This window comes from Panulirus ornatus, chromosome 59 (genome assembly GCF_036320965.1).
Source record: "Panulirus ornatus isolate Po-2019 chromosome 59, ASM3632096v1, whole genome shotgun sequence".
NCBI lineage: Eukaryota > Metazoa > Arthropoda > Malacostraca > Decapoda > Palinuridae > Panulirus > Panulirus ornatus.
This window is the reverse complement of record NC_092282.1, coordinates 25,138,962-25,163,147: the sequence shown is the minus strand read 5'-3', so window position 1 is coordinate 25,163,147 and position 24,186 is coordinate 25,138,962. Positions and strand designations below refer to the sequence as shown.

The following is a 24,186-nucleotide window of genomic DNA, read 5'->3' as shown; positions in this document are numbered from 1 at the left end:
AGGCCCCCAGAATTTTCGCCCCCTCCCCCACCCTATGATCCACTTCCGCTTCCATGGTTCCATCCGCTGCCAGATCCACTCCCAGATATCTAAAACACTTCACTTCCTCCAGTTTTTCTCCATTCAAACTCACCTCCCAATTGACTTGACCCTCAACCCTACTGTACCTAATAACCTTGCTCTTATTCACATTTACTCTTAACTTTCTTCTTCCACACACTTTACCAAACTCAGTCACCAGCTTCTGCAGTTTCTCACATGAATCAGCCACCAGCGCTGTATCATCAGCGAACAACAACTGACTCACTTCCCAAGCTCTCTCATCCCCAACAGACTTCATACTTGCCCCTCTTTCCAAAACTCTTGCATTTACCTCCCTAACAACCCCATCCATAAACAAATTAAACAACCATGGAGACATCACACACCCCTGCCGCAAACCTACATTCACTGAGAACCAATCACTTTCCTCTCTTCCTACACGTACACATGCCTTACATCCTCGATAAAAACTTTTCACTGCTTCTAACAACTTTCCTCCCACACCATATATTCTTAATACCTTCCACAGAGCATCTCTATCAACTCTATCATATGCCTTCTCCAGATCCATAAATGCTACATACAAATCCATTTGCTTTTCTAAGTATTTCTCACATACATTCTTCAAAGCAAACACCTGATCCACACATCCTCTACCACTTCTGAAACCACACTGCTCTTCCCCAATCTGATGCTCTGTACATGCCTTCACCCTCTCAATCAATACCCTCCCATATACTTTACCAGGAATACTCAACAAACTTATACCTCTGTAATTTGAGCACTCACTCTTATCCCCTTTGCCTTTGTACAATGGCACTATGCACGCATTCCGCCAATCCTCAGGCACCTCACCATGAGTCATACATACATTAAATAACCTTACCAACCAGTCAACAATACAGTCACCCCCTTTTTTAATAAATTCCACTGCAATACCATCCAAACCTGCTGCCTTGCCGGCCTTTCATCTTCCGCAAAGCTTTCACTACCTCTTCTCTGTTTACCAAATCATTTTCCCTAACCCTCTCACTTTGCACACCACCTTGACCAAAACATCCTATATCTGCCACTCTATCATCAAACACATTCAACAAACCTTCAAAATACTCACTCCATCTCCTTCTCACATCACCACTACTTGTTATCACCTCCCCATTTGCGCCCTTCACTGAAGTTCCCATTTGCTCCCTTGTCTTACGCACTTTATTTACCTCCTTCCAGAACATCTTTTTATTCTCCCTAAAATTTAATGATACTCTCTCACCCCAACTCTCATTTGCCCTTTTTTTTCACCTCTTGCACCTTTCTCTTGACCTCCTGTCTCTTTCTTTTATACATCTCCCACTCAATTGCATTTTTTCCCTGCAAAAATCGTCCAAATGCCTCTCTCTTCTCTTTCACTAATACTCTTACTTCTTCATCCCACCACTCACTACCCTTTCTAATCAACCCACCTCCCACTCTTCTCATGCCACAAGCATCTTTTGCGCACTCCATCACTGCTTCCCTAAATACATCCCATTCCTCCCCACTCCCCTTACATCCATTGTTCTCACCTTTTTCCATTCTGTACTCAGTCTCTCCTGGTACTTCCTCACACAGGTCTCCTTCCCAAGCTCACTTACTCTCACCACCCTCTTCACCCCAACATTCACTCTTCTTTTCTGAAAACCCATACAAATCTTCAACTTTGCCTCCACAAGATAATGATCAGACATCCCTCCAGTTGCACCTCTCAGCATATTAACATCCAAAAGTCTCTCTTTCGCACGCCTGTCAATTAACACGTTCATCCTAATATGTTTTCATACTTACAGGTACAATCTGTTCACTTGATGATATCTGCTGATCCTGTTCAGGTACCCAGTATGAATAAATATAAAAAGGTTTATAAAAATGAAATAACGGGCAAGACAGAGACTGCATACCAGTGTGAAAAGTGCCCTAAGCAGTGCCGAACAGCCCTAGCTTTGTATAGTAAGTATGTTTTAGGTGTTTCACAGTTATATCTTTATTATGGTCAGTTAAGAGGTGAGTGAATCAATGATTAGAAGATTGAATGAATCTGTACCATGTGTTTTCATTTATCATTAAGCTATGGAAGTTGGATGTTAGAATTTCATCAAATATTGATAAAGCACAAAGTTAAGGTAAAAAGGTAAATAACATAACTATACAACTCTATAACCCCTTTTATGAGGGCCTAGCAGCTTCAAGGCTGCTCTCCAAACTGGAGAGAAATGATGGACCCCTTTGGAACAAGAAGGTTCTTGACGAGACTGTATCCCTTACTGTTCACTGACAATGATACAGCCTCTTGAAAGGTGACTTTTCACTTGCAGGGTTTCATGCTTTTTAAGAGCATCTTGTAGAATTTAACATTTATTTGTTTTGGAATAGAGAATAGTAGGAATATCAATGTATACATGGATTTATGAGTGAGGTTAAGATCCTTTCACCTTTTTCTCCCCTCAGAACATAGGTCATCACATACCAAAAGTTTGGAATGCCCAGTGTGCCACCAAAGGTTATCAAATCGCCATGCCCTTAATGGTAAGGAGGATTCCATTTTGTATCATATTCCACACTTTCTTCCCAGTTCTGTAGGGATGATTAAAACTATAAGAAAATTTTTGAACAGGTTTCTGAAACTGTATTCCACCTTCATTGTATGAAGTACCTCATGGGTTCTGTCTGTCTACACAATTAGGCAGTGGTATTTACAACACAGCCTAGATGCTACTTGTGATCCTTCCTTACCTCCACTGCACCCCAGAGGATAGAGAGGTGAAAATATTATATGTGATTAGAAAAGAGGAATTGTGAATAGTAATTGAAAGAATAAGGAAAAATGATATTATTGAAAATGGCATATCAAGTGTAGAGATTAAAGTGATTTTGGAAACAAATTTATAGATATATATAGAGAGGTGATAAATCATGTATCATGTATGATTGTATTTTTACAGTCTAAGATTTTCCGTATCCCTCGTTGGCTCATTATTATTTTTGTAGTGAATGCTACTGTAATTAGATGTTTGATAATCTTGGAAATGTTTTTTTTCACAAACAAATGTAGTTAAGAAGGTTTTCATCACTAATATTTGTTACTTCAAGAGAATTTTACAGCTTTACAAATTATTACATGATGTGAGGGCATGGATGAATTGTTGTGAAGTGGAAGGAAACTTGAATTTAAGGATCTACTAGATGAGAGTCAACCAGACATCATAGGCATATTCAATTTTATACTTGCCAAGGATATCAAAATGTGTTTATCCAAGAGGGATGTATTGTAACGAGATATACAGTAGTGGAAAAAAGGCCCTATTGGTGATTGAAACTAAATCTTAAAAGGCTGTGGTAAACAGTGAACCTTGTATGTACATTCTATGAAAAATGGTGCTAAGTGAAACCTCAATAATCTTGGAAGTATATGTCTTCAGAATCATGTGAACTGGAGCATATTTTAGAAAATAATGAAAGAATAATCAGGGTGGTGTAAGAAGAGCCACATGAAGAGCCACACATGGTGGTAAGGTTATTATTCTTTGGCACTTCCAGTGAAATACCAGAGATCTGCATGGGGATGAAAATGGGGGTTGTTTCATTGGTACTTTCAGTGGAATACCATAGATCTGCATGGGAATGAAAATGGGGGTTGTCAAGTTCCTTGAATGTGTTCAGCAGAGCATTTTTACTAATGTATACAAGAAGTCAGTAGGGTTAGAGATTCTGGTGTGCAGTTCTGTTGCGATATAGTGCATTTCATTCTATTTGGAAACTCTTTTTTCAGCCATCTATTGCAAAGATGGCAGTGCATATTGGCACCAACATATGTGAAGGTGGAGGATGCTTATCCATTTAACCCTTTAACATGCACAAAAAAAGTGTTTGCCCTCCCCTATAAATTTAGGAAATTTTTGGGAATTTCAAGTTTGATGGGAGGTGTCTTTGTAAAAATTCTTAGTAGAAAGTGTTCTCCACACTTCTCAGCTTATTTTTCAGTTTTATTTTGGCAGAATCATTGAAAGCACTGTGCAGTGAAAATTTCTACATGAAAGGGGAGAAAGGCACAAGACCACATTTTTGCTTTCAGAACAAGAGAATCATAGTTTGACCTTGGTTTCAAGGGAGCATTGATCACACTAAGGCTAGAAACTGTTCGTTTGTCTGTAAAACTTGGGCTAGCTGTTCTTATCATGCATAGAAATGTTCTGAATATAATAGCAGAATATATGAGCAAGATGTTTAGTGAGCATCTGTCATTATGAATGAATGTTTCTTGTCATGCACTATAATTATCTAAGAATTTTTAAAGTGTGTATATATGATATCAAGAGGCATTAAATTTATAAGTAATGAGTTATAGAAAAGATCTCTCCTCTAATATTTTTCTTTTCAGCACACAAAAGAACTCATACTGGGGAAAGGCCATATGAATGCATGAAATGCTCTTCCAGATTTACAACACGTGGTAATCTTGCCCGCCATGTAGCTAGTCATGAAGGAGAGAAACCTTGGCAGTGTGCTATATGTGGCAAGAGATACACTGAAAAGAAATCCCTCAAGGTACACATGCGTACTCATACGGGAGAAAAGCCATATGCGTAAGTGCATCTTTTTCCTCATTATTCTTTTAGTAGTTGGTTATGAATAATTCTTGCATTACGGGGAGAGAGATCTACACTCATGAGACCCCTCCTCTTAAACTTTCTCAGTTATATTCCACATTTTAAACTCTTATATTCTGTCTGTATTCATAATCTCAGTATTTGGTTTGTTCAGTCCTGACTGTGATGAATTCACAGGCTGCCCAGGGTCAAGCGCATTGGTTTCAGTCCTGATTACAACAGTCGGTCCACAGTCACCCCAGCTGTTCATCCACCCCTAGGGGTTGGTCGATAAAAGGGTTACCTGGCTCAGGCTATATGAATTATCTGTTATGCATAGTCGCTGTTTCCTGCATCAGTGAGGTAGCGCCAGGAAACAGACGAAGAATGGCCTATCCACTCACATATACATACATAAATGCCCACATATGCAGATATACATGTATGTACATAGCATCATATACATACACATATGCAAACATTACATAAATACACATATACATATTCATACTTGCTTGCCTTCATCCATTGCTGTCACTACCCCACCCCACAGGGAAAACAGCATCACTATCCCCTTGCTTCAGTGAGGCAGCACCAGGAATACAGACAAAAAAGCCACATTCATTTACACTCAGTCTGTAGGTGTCATGTGTAATGCACCGTAACCACAGCTCTCTATCCACATCCAGGCCCCATAGACCTTTCCATGCATTACCCCAGATACTTCACTTGACCTGGTTCAGTCCATTGAGAGGCAGGAGATCAAATTGGAGGTGGAAGGATGGAATGAAAAAGATTTTGAGTGATTGAGGCTTGAGCATACGAGAGGCGCACAAGGAATAGAGTGAATTGGAACGATGTGGTATACTGGGGTCGATGTGCTATCAGTGGATTGAACCAGGGCATGTGAAACGTCTGGGGTAAACCATAGAAAGGTCTGTGGGGCCCGGATGTGGATAGGGAGCTGGGGTTTCAGTGCATTACACATGACAGCTAGAGACTAGAGTATGAAAGAATGTGGCTTTTTCCTTTTTTTTTTTAATGTTTTCATGGCGCTCTCTTGCTGAAGCAGGTTGTAGTGATGCTGTTTCCTTTGGGGTTGGCTAATGCCAGGAATGGATGATGGAAAGCAAGTAAGAATATGTACACGTGTATATAAGTATATAACTGTATACATGTATGTATACATGGAAAGAGGGGCAAGTATGAAGTCTGTTGTGGATGAGAGAGCTTGAGAAGTGAGTCAGTTGTTGTTCGCTGATGATACAGCACTGGTGGCTGATTCATGTAAGAAACTGCAGAAGCTGGTGACTGAGTTTGGTAAAGTGTGTGAAAGAAGAAAGTTAAGAGTAAATGTGAATAAGAGCAAGGTTATTAGGTACAGTAGGGTTGAGGGTCAAGTCATTTGGGAGGTAAGTTTGAATGGAGAAAAACTGGAGGAAGTAAAGTGTTTTAGATATCTGGGAGTGGATCTGGCAGCGGATGGAACCATGGAAGCGGAAGTGAATCATAGGGTGGGGGGAGGGGGCGAAAATTCTGGGAGCCTTGAAGAATGTGTGGAAGTCGAGAACATTATCTCGGAAAGCAAAAATGGGTATGTTTGAAGGAATAGTGGCTCCAACAATGTTGTATGGTTGCGAGGCATGGGCTATGGATAGAGTTGTGCGCAGGAGGATGGATGTGCTGGAAATGAGATGTTTGAGGACAATGTGTGGTGTGAGGTGGTTTGATCGAGTAAGTAATGTAAGGGTAAGAGAGATGTGTGGAAATAAAAAGAGCGTGGTTGAGAGAGCAGAAGAGGGTGTTTTGAAATGGTTTGGGCACATGGAGAGAATGAGTGAGGAAAGATTGACCAAGAGGATATATGTGTCGGAGGTGGAAGGAACGAGGAGAAGAGGGAGACCAAATTGGAGGTGGAAAGATGGAGTGAAAAAGATTTTGTGTGATCGGGGCCTGAACATGCAGGAGGGTGAAAGGAGGGCAAGGAATAGAGTGAATTGGAGCGATGTGGTATACCGGGGTTGACGTGCTGTCAGTGGATTGAATCAAGGCATGTGAAGCGTCTGGGGTAAACCATGGAAAGCTGTGTAGGTATGTATATTTGCGTGTGTGGACGTATGTATATACATGTGTATGGGGGTGGGTTGGGCCATTTCTTTCGTCTGTTTCCTTGGAAGGTATTAAGGTATTAAGAATATATATATATATGTATATTTTTTTTTTTTTTTATACTTTGTCGCTGTCTCCCACGTTTGCGAGGTAGCGTAAGGAAACAGACGAAAGAAATGGCCCCCCCATACACATGTATATACATACGTCCACACACGCAAATATACATACCTACACAGCTTTCCATGGTTTACCCCAGACGCTTCATATGCCTTGATTCAATCCACTGACAGCACGTCAACCCCGGTATACCACATCGCTCCAATTCACTCTATTCCTTGCCCTCCTTTCACCCTCCTGCATGTTCAGGCCCCGATCACACAAAATCTTTTTCACTCCATCTTTCCACCTCCAATTTGGTCTCCCTCTTCTCCTCGTTCCTTCCACCTCCGACACATATATCCTCTTGGTCAATCTTTCCTCACTCATTCTCTCCATGTGCCCAAACCACTTCAAAACATCCTCTTCTGCTCTGTCAACCACGCCATTTTTATTTCCACACATCTCTCTTACCCTTACGTTACTCACTCGATCAAACCACCTCACACCACACATTGTCCTCAAACATCTCATTTCCAGCACATCCATCCTCCTGCGCACAACTCTATCCATAGCCCACGCCTCGCAACCATACAACATTGTTGGAGCCACTATTCCTTCAAACATACCCATTTTTGCTTTCCGAGATAATGTTCTCGACTTCCACACATTCTTCAAGGCCCCCAGAATTTTCGCCCCCTCCCCCACCCTATGATCCACTTCCGCTTCCATGGTTCCATCCGCTGCCAGATCCACTCCCAGATATCTAAAACACTTCACTTCCTCCAGTTTTTCTCCATTCAAACTCACCTCCCAATTGACTTGACCCTCAACCCTACTGTACCTAATAACCTTGCTCTTATTCACATTTACTCTTAACTTTCTTCTTCCACACACTTTACCAAACTCAGTCACCAGCTTCTGCAGTTTCTCACATGAATCAGCCACCAGCGCTGTATCATCAGCGAACAACAACTGACTCACTTCCCAAGCTCTCTCATCCCCAACAGACTTCATACTTGCCCCTCTTTCCAAAACTCTTGCATTTACCTCCCTAACAACCCCATCCATAAACAAATTAAACAACCATGGAGACATCACACACCCCTGCCGCAAACCTGCCTCTGAGGGAATATCCTCACCTGGCCCCCTTCTCTGTTCCTTCTTTTGGAAAATTAAAAAGAAACAAGAGGGGAGGATTTCCAGCCCCCCGCTCCTTCCCCTTTTATTCGCCTTCTACGACACGCAGGGAATACGTGGGAAGTATTCTTTCTCCCCTATCTCCTATATATACCTTGCTAACGTGGGAGACAGATACAAAGTATAATAAAAAAGATAATATATATGTTGGTGTATGGGCATTTATGTATAATATGTATATGAATGGATGGGCCATTCTTTGTCTGTTTCCTCGTAGAAGACAATTAAAAGGAGAGGGATTGGGAGACTGGAAATCCTTCCCTCCTGTTTTGAACTTTTGAAAAGAAGGAACAGAGAAGGGGGCCGAGTGAGGATATGCAAAGTTTATAGAATAGTCAGAGTAGGGAAAAAGGAAGTCAGAGGGAGATTTGATATTTCGAGGGGTTGTTTATTGACTGAGGGATGGTGGACTAATGTGATGATGTTGACTTAAGGAAAATATAGACATTTAAGAATTGACCTGCATGTACTCAAATGATGTGTTGGATTTTGTGTGACCTGGATATACTCAAATGATGTTTTAGATTTTGTACAGAGTGAGTAAGTGAAGCGTAAAGGGGAAGTTTTAGAGTGAGAGAGTATGTTTGTAAGATGATGATTTGATGGTAGAATCTGGGAAGATATGTATGATTGTGATTTGTGCGGAAGATTCTTTGTAAGGCAATCTTCTTTATAAAAGGAAGAAAGGATAGATGTTCTTGACAGCTGTTTAATGGATTATAGTACCCACATGATTAGTTGCTTACTCAGATATTGCTTATTTTAGGGATCTTAGCCATTTTTTTTTGTTACTTTTATATTATGCGTAATTAACTGCATGAAAACAGAATTTTTCTTTGACAGGCTTTCGAATTATCTTCTTGATTGCCAACTAATTGTCTTTTCGTAGGTGCACTCTGTGTCCCAAGAGGTTTTCACAGTCAGGCATTCTTCAGGCACACATGTTGATTCACACAGATGAATTTGCCCATTTATGTGACATATGTGGACGTTCCTTCAGACAACGATCTCAACTTCTCACTCATCATCTTCGTCATGAGGGTGTACGCCCTTTTGCCTGTCCAGAGTGTGAGAGAAGATTTACTACAAAAGGTATTGGAGTATTTATTTATAATACGTAATTTATATTTTAGTCAACAAAATGTTAGATACATTTCAGTTGTAGCAGTAAGAGAAACAAATCTGTGTTATTCATTGATGAAATAAAGTATTAAATGAAATTCATTTTATGCATAGATCTGACCATCTCACTCTTCAGGGTTTCCCTTGGCATCTAGTTTTTTTATGAACTGTTATTTTTTCCATTGAATATTGCTATTTAAGCATTCTGCCACTCTGCTTTCAATGTTTCATAATCATTTCACAGCTGTCTCACACTTGATCACCTTTTTAAACTTTTCTTCATCAAGGTTACCCCTTTTAGTACAGGGCAAACAGCTTAATATGTTCAGTAATCCACTACATGTTGGTGCCAGATGAGTGAGGCATTGTCACTTGCTTATACTTAAGGAGAAATTTGAAAAAAATGCAAATTTCTGTTGGAATCAATCTTTGGAAGGAAGTACACATCGGAAGCTGGAAGAACTTAACACAGATTATCATTATTTTTCTTGCTTTTTATTATTTGCATGCACATGTGATATTAAACACTTTTTCCAATTTTTCATTATCATCCATTCATTCTTTTCTTTCATACTTGATCGCCATCTCCCATGCTAGCAAGATAGTGGCAGGAACAGACGAAGCAAGGCCACATTCATTCACATCCATTCTCTAGCTGTAAGGCACAGTACACCAAAACCATAGCTCCCTGTCCACTACCAGGCACCACAGATCCTTCTTTGGTTTACCTAGGCTGTTTCACATGCCTTGGTTCAGTCCATTGACAGCATGTTGACCCATGTATACCACATCACTACAATTCACTCTCTTTAATGCACAACTTTAACCCACCTTCATGTTCAGCCCCCAATGACTCAAAATCATTTTCACTTTAACTTTCCATTTCCAGTTTGTTCTTCCCCTTGTGTTCCTTCCACTCCTGACACATATATCTTCTTTGTTAATGTTTCCTCACTCAGTCTATCCATATGTCCAGAGTATTTCAGCACACCCTCCCTCTTCAGCTCTCTCAACTGCACTCTTTTTATTACCATGCCTGTCTCTAACCCTTTCAGTACATACTTGATCAAATCACCTCACACCATGTATAGTCCTCAAACATCTCATTTTCAACACATCCACCCTCCTCACATCCTCATATATTAGCCAATACCCAGCATCCATATGATATTGCTGGGACTACTATACCTTCAGACATACCCATTTTTGCCTTCCCAGTTCATGATCTCTTTTTCCACACATTTTTCATTGCTCCCAGTCCCTTTGCACTCCTCACCCATCCTATGACCCACTTCAGCTTTCATGGTTCCATTAGCTGCCATGTCCATTCTCAAGTATTTAAACACTTTCCTTCCTCTAGTTTTACTCCATTCAAACTCGTGGCCCATATAACTTCTCCCTCAGCCTTCCTAAACCTGATAACTTTGTTGTTACTCATATTTACTATCAACTTCCTCATTTCACACACTTTCAAATTCACTCGCCAACTTCTACAGTTCCACCTGCAAGTATGCCACCATTGCTGATCATCAGCAAACAGCAACTGACTCACTTCCTAGGCTCTGTCATTCCCTACTTGCTTTCTCCAAGACTCCTGCATTTACCTCCCTCACCATCCCTTCCATGAACAAATTAAACAGCCATGGAATGTGACACACCCCTGCCAAAGACCAGCTTTTGCTTGGAACCACTCACCCTCACTCATTATTGTCTATATTGATCTAAGATTGATTATTGGTGTATTTTTATGGGAACTACCAAAACCATATTTAAAGATATGTATGTCATGTCCTAACCATGAAATGGAGACATGGAAAAGATGATTGTGATTTACTTATGAGTGTGGGCCATTTGTATTGTATAACCTCAGACCCCTTTTATGGGGTGTCTGCTGCTCCAAAATTGTATTACAGTCAGCAGATGGGATATGACATACTCCTTTGGAGTGAGAGGGTTTTCAGTGAGATTGAACTTCTTTTGTCCATTAACAATGAAACAGCCTCATCAAATGTGACTTCCCAATCACGCTGTAACCTCTTGCAGGTGGAGTCTGGTAACACCAACACATTATTTTTCTTTATATAACCCTAGGACTCCTTCTCCAGGATTCCAATAGTTTCAAGGCTGTGCTACAGTCAGTAGCAGGAAAAGGATGGACCCTTTGGAGTGAAAGGTTCTTCAGAGAGATTGTACTCCGATAATCCAACCTTGCCGAAGGTGGCATTACTCACTTTTTGCATAACCACCAGTAGGTAGAGTTTGATAACACCCAATATTTTACATATTTTTTTTCATAATTTTCCTCATTAGCGAGCTGGTACCGGAAACAGACATACGAAGATTTCATTTGCCAACAATCATTCTCAGGCTGTCATGTTCATTGCACTGAAACTACAGCCTCCTATCCACAGCCAGTCACACAGACCTCTCCATGAAGAGAATTAGTGAGGAAAGGTTGACAAAAAGGTTGTATGTGTTAGAAGTGTAGGGAGCAGTAAGACCGTTGAAACCAAATTGGAGATGGAAGGACTGAGTGAAAATGATATCAAGCCATTGAGGCTTGAACATGCTGGAGGATGAAAGGCATGCACGGGAGAGGGTGATTCAGAGCAGTGTGTTATGCTGGGATCAATTTGCGATTAATGGACTGAACCAGAGTACGTGAAACATCTGGGGTCTGCTGTGGAAAGGTTTGTGGGGCCTGGTTGTGGATAGGGGGTGTGGTTTTAGTGCATTACACATGACAGCTAATTAATTGATGTTAGCAGATGTGTCCTTTCTTTGTCTTCCTGGTGCTACTACCTCACTAACATGGGAAATGGCAATCAGGTACAGAAAATATTTCATTCTTCCTACTTTCATGATTTAGATATTAACATTGTTGAATTATTTTGGTTAGATCATTAATTTTCATGAAGTAGGAAATGTTGTTTAGTCTTGACGTATGATATATGATAATGCAGTTGATTTTCTTTCACAGGGGACATGGAAAGACACTTAAGAACACACACTGGAGAGCGGCCATATCATTGTGATGTATGTGGATCATCTTTTGCTCGACCTCAGACTCTTCAAGAACACAAGAATCGTCATTTTGACTTTAAACCATACGTGTGCAAGATATGTGGTAAAAGTAAGTAAAGTTTGTGCACCAAGGTGATAATGTATCCAGTAAGTTTATTTTCTTAAGAGCAAAAGAATTGGCTTTTTGACTTTAAACCGTACATATGCAAGATAATTGTAATTATAAGTAAAGATTGTTGTTAGGCCATAATGATAATATGATCAGTATGTTAACCTTTGAAGATCCTTCTAAGCCTCTGAAAGCACCGTGTAAGTGTTGCCCTCTGCTAGTGGTCTGTTAAGGGTGAGGAACCATAGCTTAATAAGTGTCACTGGAGTTCACTTGCTGTGGAGACTTTTGCCATGGCCACCCCCTTGAGGGAGTTCCCAAAGGAAACAGATGTCAGGTATAGATCTTTTTTCTTTCTTTTAAACTATTCGCCATTTCCCGCATTAGCGAGGTAGCGTTAAGAACAGAGGACTGGGCCTTTTTTGGAATATCCTCACCTGGCCCCCTCTGTCCCTTCTTTCCAGCCCCCCGCTCCCTCCCCTTTTAGTCGCCTTCTACGACACGCAGGGAATACATGGGAAGTATTCTTATCAGGTATAGATATAGATATATATAGTAGATCCTTCTTACCTATCATTTCACAAGTAAATTGATATATGAAGGATGTTAATGTACTTCTGTCAGTATACATGTCTAATTGTATTTTTCTTTTTCTAGCAGGAGTCAGCCAGTAAGCAAAGCCCTACTTTGGTGTAGTGAAGATGAATTACATGGTGTCTCCCCCAGTAGTGAACATGATAATGTGTGGTAATCCAGAGGGAGGCATATTGCTTTTGCTTACAAATTTTGGTATTTCCAGTTATTATATTATTATCCCTAGGGATGGGGGAGAAAGAATACTACCTCTGTATCTGTTGCATGTCATAGAATGCGACTAAGAAGGGCAGGAGTGTGAGTTGGAAATCTTGCCCCCATACACTATTATTTTCTGAATGTAGAAAAAGAAGATGGAACAAAGAATGGATGTTTTCCTAAAGACTCAGTCTCTGATGCTACCTTGCAAGGGCTCAAAAGGTGAGCATATATTTACAAAATGAACCTAGCACTTGAGCAATGCTTCATGCTTGTTGATTGGCCTTCTGGGTTATCTGATTGATTGAATGACGGTATGAAGCAGCAGCCACATTCTTCTGTGTGAACCAGCTTATCATCTTAGTATAGACATATTTATAAGGATTTCATTGCTCGGATAACAGTATAAAGGAATTGGCCACCAGTCGCACTTTAGATTATCATGATATTTGATTGTAGGCATATTATGCCCTTGAGTTTCTTTTTCAAGAACAGCATTAATTTCAAAGTATGAGACTTCATCATTCTGACAGCATATGAAGTGCAGTGATACAGTTGTCACTCTAAATATCCCTGATTTATATTTTTTAAAGCATGGCATCAACATGTATGACTGAAAAGCCAGTTGGTTTGCTTTCTAGAGTGATGTAGGCCGTCACTCTAAGGTTTGGTTAGTAGCCAACAAGGCAATGAAGGTCTTAGATGAAGTGCTTTCATGTCACCAAAGGTTTTGAAATTGGTGAACTGACAGTGGCTGTTGATATAAGGTGGTAATCACTACTGTGGATGGTTCAGCTTCCTGCTTGATGGATTTTAACTCTTAGAATATGGGGCTAAGGAAATTTAGTTGGGCGCCAAGTCATATTAACATTCTCAGCCTTAAGCTTGATTGCTTGGTTTATTTTCACATTTCTTTGAGCTTAATGTTTTTCCCCCCAAAATATTAAGAAGCAATTGGGGGAAACCATGGAAAAGTCTGTGGGGCTTCTTTGTGGATAGGGGGCTCTATCTTTGGTGCATTATATATAACATTTAGGGAGTGGGTGAGAGTAAATGAGGCTGTCTCTTTGTTTGTTCTTGATGCTACCTCACTAATGAGGGAAATGGTGAACGTGTAAAAAAGAATTTGTTCATTAGGACTTTCGGGTATTAGTAGTAGAGTAATGGCCCTTCCCTTAACCCCTGCAAATTTAAGGCATACTTTTCTGACTATGCTTTATGTGACTCTGCCACCAGTGGGAAGGAGGGCTCAGTTGGTAGTGTATTGGCCCCTTCCAATACCACAGCTAACTAAAGAAATATCCTGTCCCCTACCCTTGGAGCAATAAAGGATGGTACTAAAATTTCTCCAGAAAAGCTTCATTTGATCCTTACTTTGTAAAGTCTTCATATTCATAGGCGCATATACACATACCCGTGCATACTTCACATCCCAGTCTTTCCATTCACCCACACTATTCTTGATTCACTCAGTCCATGCTCTGTAACACCCTCCCTTACTGTCAGTGATAGCAGAATTGCATGTCCTTCCTTTCTTCTTCCCTAATAATTTTCACTCATTCCTGTCCATACCACACCTCCTTCCATGCCTTTCCATAACTTACATTCAGCATTTCCATTTTCATTCCATACACCCTGCTCAAGGATATGGGTTTCCCCAATCCCTAGCACATCCACATTTAAACTTCTTTTAATCCTCTCCACAGGCTCCCTCCTTTTACTCTCACCAGTCATCCCATTGACATTCAGCGCCATCACCCTCTATTGCTTGTCTCTTTTAATCCTTGGCATAACTGGTAGACTCCAGTGTCACGTTTTAGCCTTTTGTGCCTCACCCTTGACAGGTCACTGGGAGAGGGCAACTCCAGTACAGTGTTTCCGGAGGCAGTGAGGCTAGAAATTTGTCAAAAAATAAGAATTAAAAGTGACAGCACACCTCAGGCATTTGTTTAAATTTGAAAGTATTACCCTGATATAGTTGGGTAATGCCTTCCCCTTTAGTTCCACCCCTAAGGGGTGTAATTGCAAGGTCACCACAAGAAGGCGGGGTGAGACTAGGATACTCAAGTAAAACTAGAGTATCCCATTGAGGTACTGATTCCTAATAACTTCCCAATTTTAAACTTTTTTTTTTACTTTCAACAGCAGCAGCACCTCCTACCTCATCGGTTATAATACTGCCACTGCATTATGTACATACACGTTTATATATGTGTGTAAGAGAGTGGATGGATCTTTCTTTGTCTGTTTTTTGGTGCTACCTTGCTAATGTGGGAAACGGCAATCAAGTATGATAATATAATGATGATTTGTATGTGGCGTTCATGGATCTGGAGAAGGCATGTGATAGGGTTGATCGAGATGCTTTGTGGAAGGTCTTAAGAGTGTATGGTGTGGGAGGTAAGCTACTAGAAGCAGTGAAAAGTTTTTACCAAGGATGTGAGGCATGTGTACGAGTAGGAAGAGAGGATAGATAGTGATTGGTCCCCAGTGAAGGTCAGTCTGCAGCAGGGGTATGTGATGTTCTCATGGTTGTCTTTGACAATCGCATGTTTACCAAATGGCGTCCTAGCTACATCTCTTCGTTATATATCAACTGACTGTTATATTTCTCTCTTGTGTCTCCCCTGATGTGATTATTACACGAAAGTGCACTTGGGAACTTATTGTGTTTCATTTTCCCTGTGGACTCTTAGGAATATACTTAATCATGTGCAGAATTGTGATACTTTCCAACATGTGTATGTATGTATATGTGTATGTATGTATATATGTGTGTATGTTTCAGAAGTGGTAGAGGATGTGTGGATCAGGTGTTTGCTTTGAAGAATGTATGTGAGAAATACATAGAAAAGCAAATGGATTTGTATGTAGCATTTATGGATCTGGAGAAGGCATATGATAGAGTTGATAGAGATGCTCTGTGGAAGGTATTGAGAATATATGGTGTGGGAGGCAAGTTGTTAGAAGCAGTGAAAAGTTTTTTATCGAGGATGTAAGGCATGTGTACGTGTAGGAAGAGAGGAAAGTGATTGGTTCTCAGTGAATGTAGGTTTGCGGCAGGGGTATGTGATGTCTCCATGGTTGTTTAATTTGTTTATGGATGGGGTTGTTAGGGAGGTGAATGCAAGAGTTTTGGAAAGAGGGGCAAGTATGAAGTCTGTTGTGGATGAAAGAGCTTGGGAAGTGAGTCAGTTGTTGTTCGCTGATGATACAGCGCTGGTGGCTGATTCATGTGAGAAACTGCAGAAGCTGGTGACTGAGTTTGGTAAAGTGTGTGAAAGAAGAAAGTTAAGAGTAAATGTGAATAAGAGCAAGGTTATTAGGTACAGTAGGGTTGAGGGTCATGTCAATTGGGAGGTTAGTTTGAATGGAGAAAAACTGGAGGAAGTAAAGTGTTTTAGATATCTGGGAGTGGATCTGGCAGCGGATGGAACCATGGAAGCGGAAGTGAATCATAGGGTGGGGGAGGGGGCGAAAATCCTGGGAGCCTTGAAGAATGTGTGGAAGTCGAGAACATTATCTCGGAAAGCAAAAATGGGTATGTTTGAAGGAATAGTGGTTCCAACAATGTTGTATGGTTGCGAGGCGTGGGCTATGGATAGAGTTGTGCGCAGGAGGGTGGATGTGCTGGAAATGAGATGTTTGAGGACAATGTGTGGTGTGGGGTGGTTTGATCGAGTAAGTAATGTAAGGGTAAGAGAGATGTGTGGAAACAAAAAGAGCGTGGTTGAGAGAGCAGAAGAGGGTGTTTTGAAACGGTTAGGGCACATGGAGAGAATGAGTGAGGAAAGATTGACCAAGAGGATATATGTGTCGGAGGTGGAGGGAACGAGGAGAAGTGGGAGACCAAATTGGAGGTGGAAAGATGGAGTGAAAAAGATTTTGTGTGATTGGGGCCTGAAAATGCAGGAGGGTGAAAGGCGTGCAAGGAATAGAGTGAATTGGATCGATGTGGTATACCGGGGTTGACGTGCTGTCAGTGGATTGAATCAGGGCATGTGAAGCGTCTGGGGTAAACCATGGAAAGTTGTGTGGGGCCTGGATGTGGAAAGGGAGCTGTGGTTTCTGGCATTATTGCGTGGCAGCTAGAGAGTGAATGAATGGGGCCTTTGTTGTCTTTTCCTAGTGCTACCTCGCACACATGAGTGGGGAGGGGTATGGTATTCCATGTGTGGCGAGATGGCGATAGGAGTGAATGGGGGCAGACAGTGTGAATTGTGTGCATGGGTATATATGTATGTGTCTGTGTGTGTATATATATGTGTACATTGAGATGTATAGGTATGTATATTTGCGTGTGTGGATGTGTGTGTGTGTATACATTGTGTATGGGGGTGGGTTGGGGCATTTCTTTCGTCTGTTTCCTTGCGCTACCTTGCAAACGCGGGAGACAGTGACAAAGCAAAATGATAAAAAAAAATGTATATGTATGTATACGTTGAAATGTATACATATGTATATGTTCGTGTGTGGGCATTTATGTTTTTTTTTTTTTTTTTTGTCACTGTCTCCCGCGTTTGCGAGGTAGCGCAAGGAAACAGACGAAAGAAATGGCCCAACCCACCCCCATACACATGTATATACATACGTCCACACACGCAAATATACATACCTACACAGCTTTCCATGGTTTGCCCCAGACGCTTCACATGCCCTGATTCAATCCACTGACAGCACGTCAACCCCGGTATACCACATCGCTCCAATTCACTCTATTCCTTGCCCTCCTTTCACCCTCCTGCATGTTCAGGCCCCGATCACACAAAATCTTTTTCACTCCATCTTTCCACCTCCAATTTGGTCTCCCTCTTCTCCTCGTTCCCTCCACCTCCGATACATATATCCTCTTGGTCAATCTTTCCTCACTCATTCTCTCCATGTGCCCAAACCATTTCAAAACACCCTCTTCTGCTCTCTCAACCATGCTCTTTTTATTTCCACACATCTCTCTTACCCTTACGTTACTTACTCGATCAAACCACCTCACACCACACATTGTCCTCAAACATCTCATTTCCAGCACATCCATCCTCCTGCGCACCACTCTATCCATAGCCCACGCCTCGCAACCATACAACATTGTTGGAACCACTATTCCTTCAAACATACCCATTTTTGCTTTCCGAGATAATGTTCTCGACTTCCACACATTCTTCAAGGCTCCCAGAATTTTCGCCCCCTCCCCCACCCTATGATCCACTTCCGCTTCCATGGTTCCATCCGCTGCCAGATCCACTCCCAGATATCTAAAACACTTCACTTCCTCCAGTTTTTCTCCATTCAAACTCACCTCCCAATTGACTTGACCCTCAACCCTACTGTACCTAATAACCTTGCTCTTATTCACATTTACTCTTAACTTTCTTCTTCCACACACTTTACCAAACTCAGTCACCAGCTTCTGCAGTTTCTCACATGAATCAGCCACCAGCGCTGTATCATCAGCGAACAACAACTGACTCACTTCCCAAGCTCTCTCATCCCCAACAGACTTCATACTTGCCCCTCTTTCCAAAACTCTTGCATTCACCTCCCTAACAACCCCATCCATAAACAAATTAAACAACCATGGGGAAGAGCAGTGTGGTTTCAGAAGTGGTAGAGGATGTGTGGATCAGGTGTTTGCTTTGAAGAATGTATGTGAGAAATACTTAGAAAAGCAAATGGATTTGTATGTAGCATTTATGGATCTGGAGAAGGCATATGATAGAGTTGATACAGATGCTCTGTGGAAGGTATTAAGAATATATGCTGTGGGAGGCAAGTTGTTAGAAGCAGTGAAAAGTTTTTATCGAGGATGTAAGGCATGTGTACGTGTAGGAAGAGAGGAAAGTGATTGGTTCTCAGTGAATGTAGGTTTGCGGCAGGGGTGTGTGATGTCTCCATATATATATATATATATATATATATATATATATATATATATATATATATATATATATGAAGGTGAAACCGCACTTCAGTAGGAGTTCATACAATTTCATTTAACATGTAATTTTTCTATACATGTGGCATGACATGTTTCGTGGAGACGGTCCACCTCATCAGGTGCTGGTACTTAACATGAGTTATTTAAATCCCATCACATTTGAGTCCTGTCATCCAGAAAAGGTTTCTTAAATGCTGCTTGTAAATATCCACCAGAATCTGTGACACAGTACTGCAGCTTTGTTTTCAACTGATAATTGTAAGTCGATTAGTTTAAAACGGCTGTAGGCATCAAATATCTCATCAAACACAAGCACAAGGATTGCGTTTATCAGTTACATTTTTATTGTATGGCAGATTGCATTGTTCATGTAAGATATGAAAATGCATAAAGCATATCATCACAAATAGGAGATGAATTTGTTCATGTTTACATGCTTACTAAAGACTTTTAGTATCATTAAATGCTTTTTACTTTTTCAAGCTCAGAGATTAATTTAAGGTATTGTTCATTATGTATTACTGTTTTCCACTTCAGGCTTCCATGAACTTGCTGCTTGTTCACGTCATGTGAAGGGTCTCCATGGAAGGGAAAAGGGTAACACACCACCCTCAGCCAGCATACTTCGCCTTACTAACTCTGAGCAACAGCAAGGTAAAGTCACAAAAAGGACTTAAGAGTATAGTGGCCTTTTAAGAGGCAGTATTGTAGCACTTGTCAATATTTATGAAAATGTGATGTCAAATTTGCTTGAGCTTCCTACCTAACAAGATGACCCTAAACCGTGACAAAACTTCAGGTAAATCTCGTTTCATCAAAGTGATATTCATTGCATTTTATCCAAGATTTGTGTCAAGGTATGAAAAGGCAATAGTTTTAAGGAGTCATATTGCTTTTAAGGCCTGTAGAATGCCTGCAGTCACTATGGATCCATTCATCTCCTTTCTCTCCTAGTTGTACTTTTAACCAACTTCCAGTGAAAACTTAGATTGATGCTGCATATGTTGTATAGGTATTTTGACTTACTGATGGATGATTGTGTTGAGCTGTGAGTAAACTTTTGTGGTTACTCTGTATGGTTTTGAAATTTTATGATGTATATATACCTGGGAATAGGGGAGAAGAAATACTTCCCACGCATTCCACATGTCGTAGAAGGCGACTAAAGGGGACGGGAGTGGGGGGCTAGAAACCCTCCCCTCCTTGTGTTTTAACTTTCTAAAAGGGGAAACAGAAGAAGGAGTCACGCGGGGAGTGCTCATCCTCCTCGAAGGCTCAGATTGGGGTGTCTAGATGCATGTGGATGTAACCAAGATGAGAAAAAAGGAGAGATAGGTAGTATGTTTGAGGAAAGGAACCTGGATGTTTTGGCTCTGAGTGAAACAAAGCTCAAGGGTAAAGGGGAAGAGTGGTTTGGGAATGTCTTGTGAGTAAAGTCAGGGGTTAGTGAGAGGACAAGAGCAAGGGAAGGAGTAACACTACTCCTGAAACAGGAGTGGTGGGAGTATGTGATAGAGTGTAAGAAAGTAAACTCTAGATTAATATGGGTAAAACTGAAAGTGGATGGAGAGGGATGGATGATTATTGGTGCATATGCACCTGGGCATGAGAAGAAAGATCATGAGAGGCAAGTGTTTTGGCAGCAGCTGAGTGAGTGTGTTAGTAGTTTTGATGCATGAGACTGGGTTATAGTGATGGGTGATTTGAATGCAAAGGTGAGTAATGTGGCAGTTGAGGAAATAATTGGTGTACATGGGGTGTTCAGTGTTGTAAATGGAAATGGTGAAGAGCTTGTAGATTTATGTGCTGAAAAAGGACTGGTGATTGGGAATACCTGGTTTAAAAAGCGAGATATACATAAGCATACGTATGTAAGTAGGAGAGATGACCAGAGAGCATTATTGGATTATGTGTTAATTGATAGGCACGCGAAAGAGAGACTTTTGGATGTTAATGTGCTGAGAGGTGCAACTGGAGGGATGTCTGATCATTATCTTGTGGAGGCGAAGGTGAAGATTTGTAGAGGTTTTCAGAAAAGAAGAGAGAATGTTGGGGTGAAGAGAGTGGTGAGAGTAAGTGAGCTTTCGAAGGAGACTTGTGTGAGGAAGTACCAGGAGAGACTGAATACAGAATGGAAAAAGATGAGAAGAAAGGACGTAAGGAGAGTGGGGGAGGAATGGGATGTATTTAGGGAAGCAGTGATGGCTTGCGCAAAAGATGCTTGTGGCATGAGAAGCGTGGGAGGTGGGTTGATTAGAAAGGGTAGTGAGTGGTTGGATGAAGAAGTAAGATTATTAGTGAAAGAGAAGAGAGAGGCATTTGGACGATTTTTGCAGGGAAATAATGCAATTGAGTGGGAGATGTATAAAAGAAAGAGACAGGAGGTCAAGAGAAAGGTGCAAGAGGTAAAAAAGAGGGCAAATGAGAGTTGGGGTGAGAGAGTATCATTAAATTTTAGGGAGAATAAAAAAATGTTTTGGAAGAAGGTAAATAAAGTGCATAAGACAAGGGAACAAATAGGAACATCAGTGAAGGGGGCTAATGGGGAGGTGACAACAAGTAGTGGTGATGTGAGAAGGAGATGGAGTGAATATTTTGAAGGTTTGTTGAATGTGTTTGATGATAGAGTGGCAGATATAGGGTGTTTTGGTCAAGGTGGTGTTCATAGTTAGAGGGTTAGGGAAAATGATTTGGTAAACAGAGAAGTGGTAGTAAAAGCTTTTCGAAAGATGAAAGCCGGCAAGGCAGCGGGTGTGGATGGTATTGCAGTGGAATTTATTAAAAAAGGGGATGACTGTATTGTTGACTGGTTGGTGAGGTTATTTGATGTATGTATGACCCATGGTGAGGAGCCTGAGGATTGGAGGAATGCTTACATAGTGTCATTGTACAAAGGCAAAGGGGATAAAGTGAGTGCTCAAATTACAGAGGTATAAGTTTGCTGAGTATTCCTGGGAAATTATATGGGAGGGTATTGATTGAGAGGGTAAAGGCATGTACAGAGCATCAGATTGGGGAAGAGCAGTGTGGTTTGAGAAGTGGTAGAGGATGTGTGGATCAGGTGTATGCTTTGAAGAATGTATGTGAGAAATACTTAGAAAAGCAAATGGATTTGTATGTAGCATTTATGGATTTGGAGAAGGCATATGTTAAGAGTTGATAGAGATGCTCTGTGGAAAGTATTAAGAATATATGGTGTGGGGGGCAAAAGTTCTGGGAGCGTTGAAGAATGTGTGTTAGTCGAGAACATTATCTCGGAAAGCAAAATTGGTTATGTTTGAAGGAATAGTGGTTCCAACGATGTTATATGGTTGTGAAGCGTGGGCTATAGATAGAGTTGTGCGGAGGAGGGTGGATGTTCTGGAAATGAGATGGTTGAGGACAATATGTGGTGTGAGATGGTTTGATCAAGTAAGTAATAATAGGGTAAGAGAGATGTGTGGTAATAAAAAGAGTGTGGTTGAGAGAGTAGAAGAGGGTGTTTTGAAATGGTTTGGTTACATGGAGAGAATGAGTGAGGAAAGATTGACCAAGAGGATATATGTGTCAGAGGTGGAGGGAACGAGGAGAAGTGGGAGACCAAATTGGAGGTGGAAAGATGGAGTGAAAAAGATTTTGAGTGATTGGGGCCTGAACATGCAGGAGGGTGAAAGGCGTGTAAGGAATAGAGTGAATTGGAACGATGTGGTATACCGGGGTCGACTTGCTGTCAGTGGATTGAACCAGGGCGTGTGAAGCATCTGGGGTAAACCATGGAAAGTTCTGTGGGGTCTGGATGCGGAAAGGGAGCTTTGGTTTCAGTGCATTATACATGACGGCTAGAGGCTGAGTGTGAACGAATGTGGCCTTTGTTGTCTTTTCCTAGCACTACCTCGCACACATGCAGGGGGAGGGGGTTGTTATTTCATATGTGGCGAGGTGGCGATGGGAATGAATAAAGGCAGACAGTTTGAATTATGTACATGTGTATATATGTATATGTCTGTGTGTGTATATATATGTATACGTTGAGATGTATAGGTATGTATATTTGCATGTGTGGACGTGTATGTATATACATGTGTATGTGGGTGGGTTGGGCCATTCTTTCGTCTGTTTCCTTACGTTACCTTACTAACGCAGGAGACAGTGACAAAGCATATAGTTGATAACATGTAATCTTTCTTATTTATTTGCTTGAAAGGAAAATATAGAATAACTTTCAAAATGGGATTTGTTTATTTATTTATTTTGCTTTATTGCTGTCTCCTGCGTTAGCGAGGTAGCGCAAGGAAACAAGACGAAAGAATGGCCCAACCCACCCACATACACATGTATATACATACATGTCCACACACGCACAATATACATACCTATACATCTCAATGTACACATATATATTACACACACAGACATATACATATATACACATGTACATAATTCACACTGTCTGCCTTTATTTGTTCCCATCGCCACCTCGCCACACATGGAATAACAAACCCCTCCCCCCTCATGTGTGCGAGGTAGCGCTAGGAAAAACACCAAAGGCCCCATTCGTTCACACTCAGTCTCTAGCTGTCATGTAATAATGCACCAAAACCACAGCTCCCTTCCCACATCCAGGCCCCACACACTTTGCATGGTTTACCCCAGACGCTTCACATGCCCTGGTTCAATCCATTGACAGCACGTCGACCCCGGTATATCACATCGTTCCAATTCACTCTATTCCTTGCACGCCTTTCACCCTCCTGCATGTTCAGGCCCCGATCACTCAAAATCTTTTTCACTCCATCTTTCCACCTCCAATTTGGTCTCCCACTCCTCCTCGTTCCCTCCACCTCTGACACATATATCCTCTTGGTCAATCTTTCCCCACTCATTGTCTCCATGTGACCAAACCATTCAAAACACCCTTTTCGGCTCTCTCAACCACTCTCTTTTTATTTCCACACATCTCTCTCACCCTTACATTACTTACTCGATCAAACCACCTCACACCACATATTGTCCTCAAACATCTCATTTCCAGCACATCCACCCTCCTGCGCACAACTCTATCCATAGCCCACGCCTCGCAACCATACAACATTGTTGGAACCACTATTCCTTCAAACATACCCATTTTTGCTTTCTGAGATAATGTTCTCGACTTCCAAACA

General features: G+C 41.2%; 1 protein-coding gene across 3 annotated transcripts in view; it reads left to right on the top strand.

Moving 5' to 3' along the window:
* LOC139767294 (uncharacterized) overlaps positions 1-24,186 on the top strand; it is a 79,826-nt gene that overhangs the window by 22,556 nt on the left and 33,084 nt on the right. For all 3 annotated transcript variants that reach the window (XR_011717034.1, XM_071696494.1, XM_071696493.1), the window contains exons 6-11: positions 1,863-2,022; positions 2,521-2,598; positions 4,451-4,655; positions 8,956-9,158; positions 12,169-12,321; positions 19,583-19,699. Coding sequence is in view for 2 of the 3 variants with exons in the window: in XM_071696494.1 (XP_071552595.1) it covers positions 1,863-2,022; positions 2,521-2,598; positions 4,451-4,655; positions 8,956-9,158; positions 12,169-12,321; positions 19,583-19,699 (916 nt within the window). In the remaining variant the exon portion in view is untranslated. The remainder of the gene's footprint in view (positions 1-1,862; positions 2,023-2,520; positions 2,599-4,450; positions 4,656-8,955; positions 9,159-12,168; positions 12,322-19,582; positions 19,700-24,186) is intronic.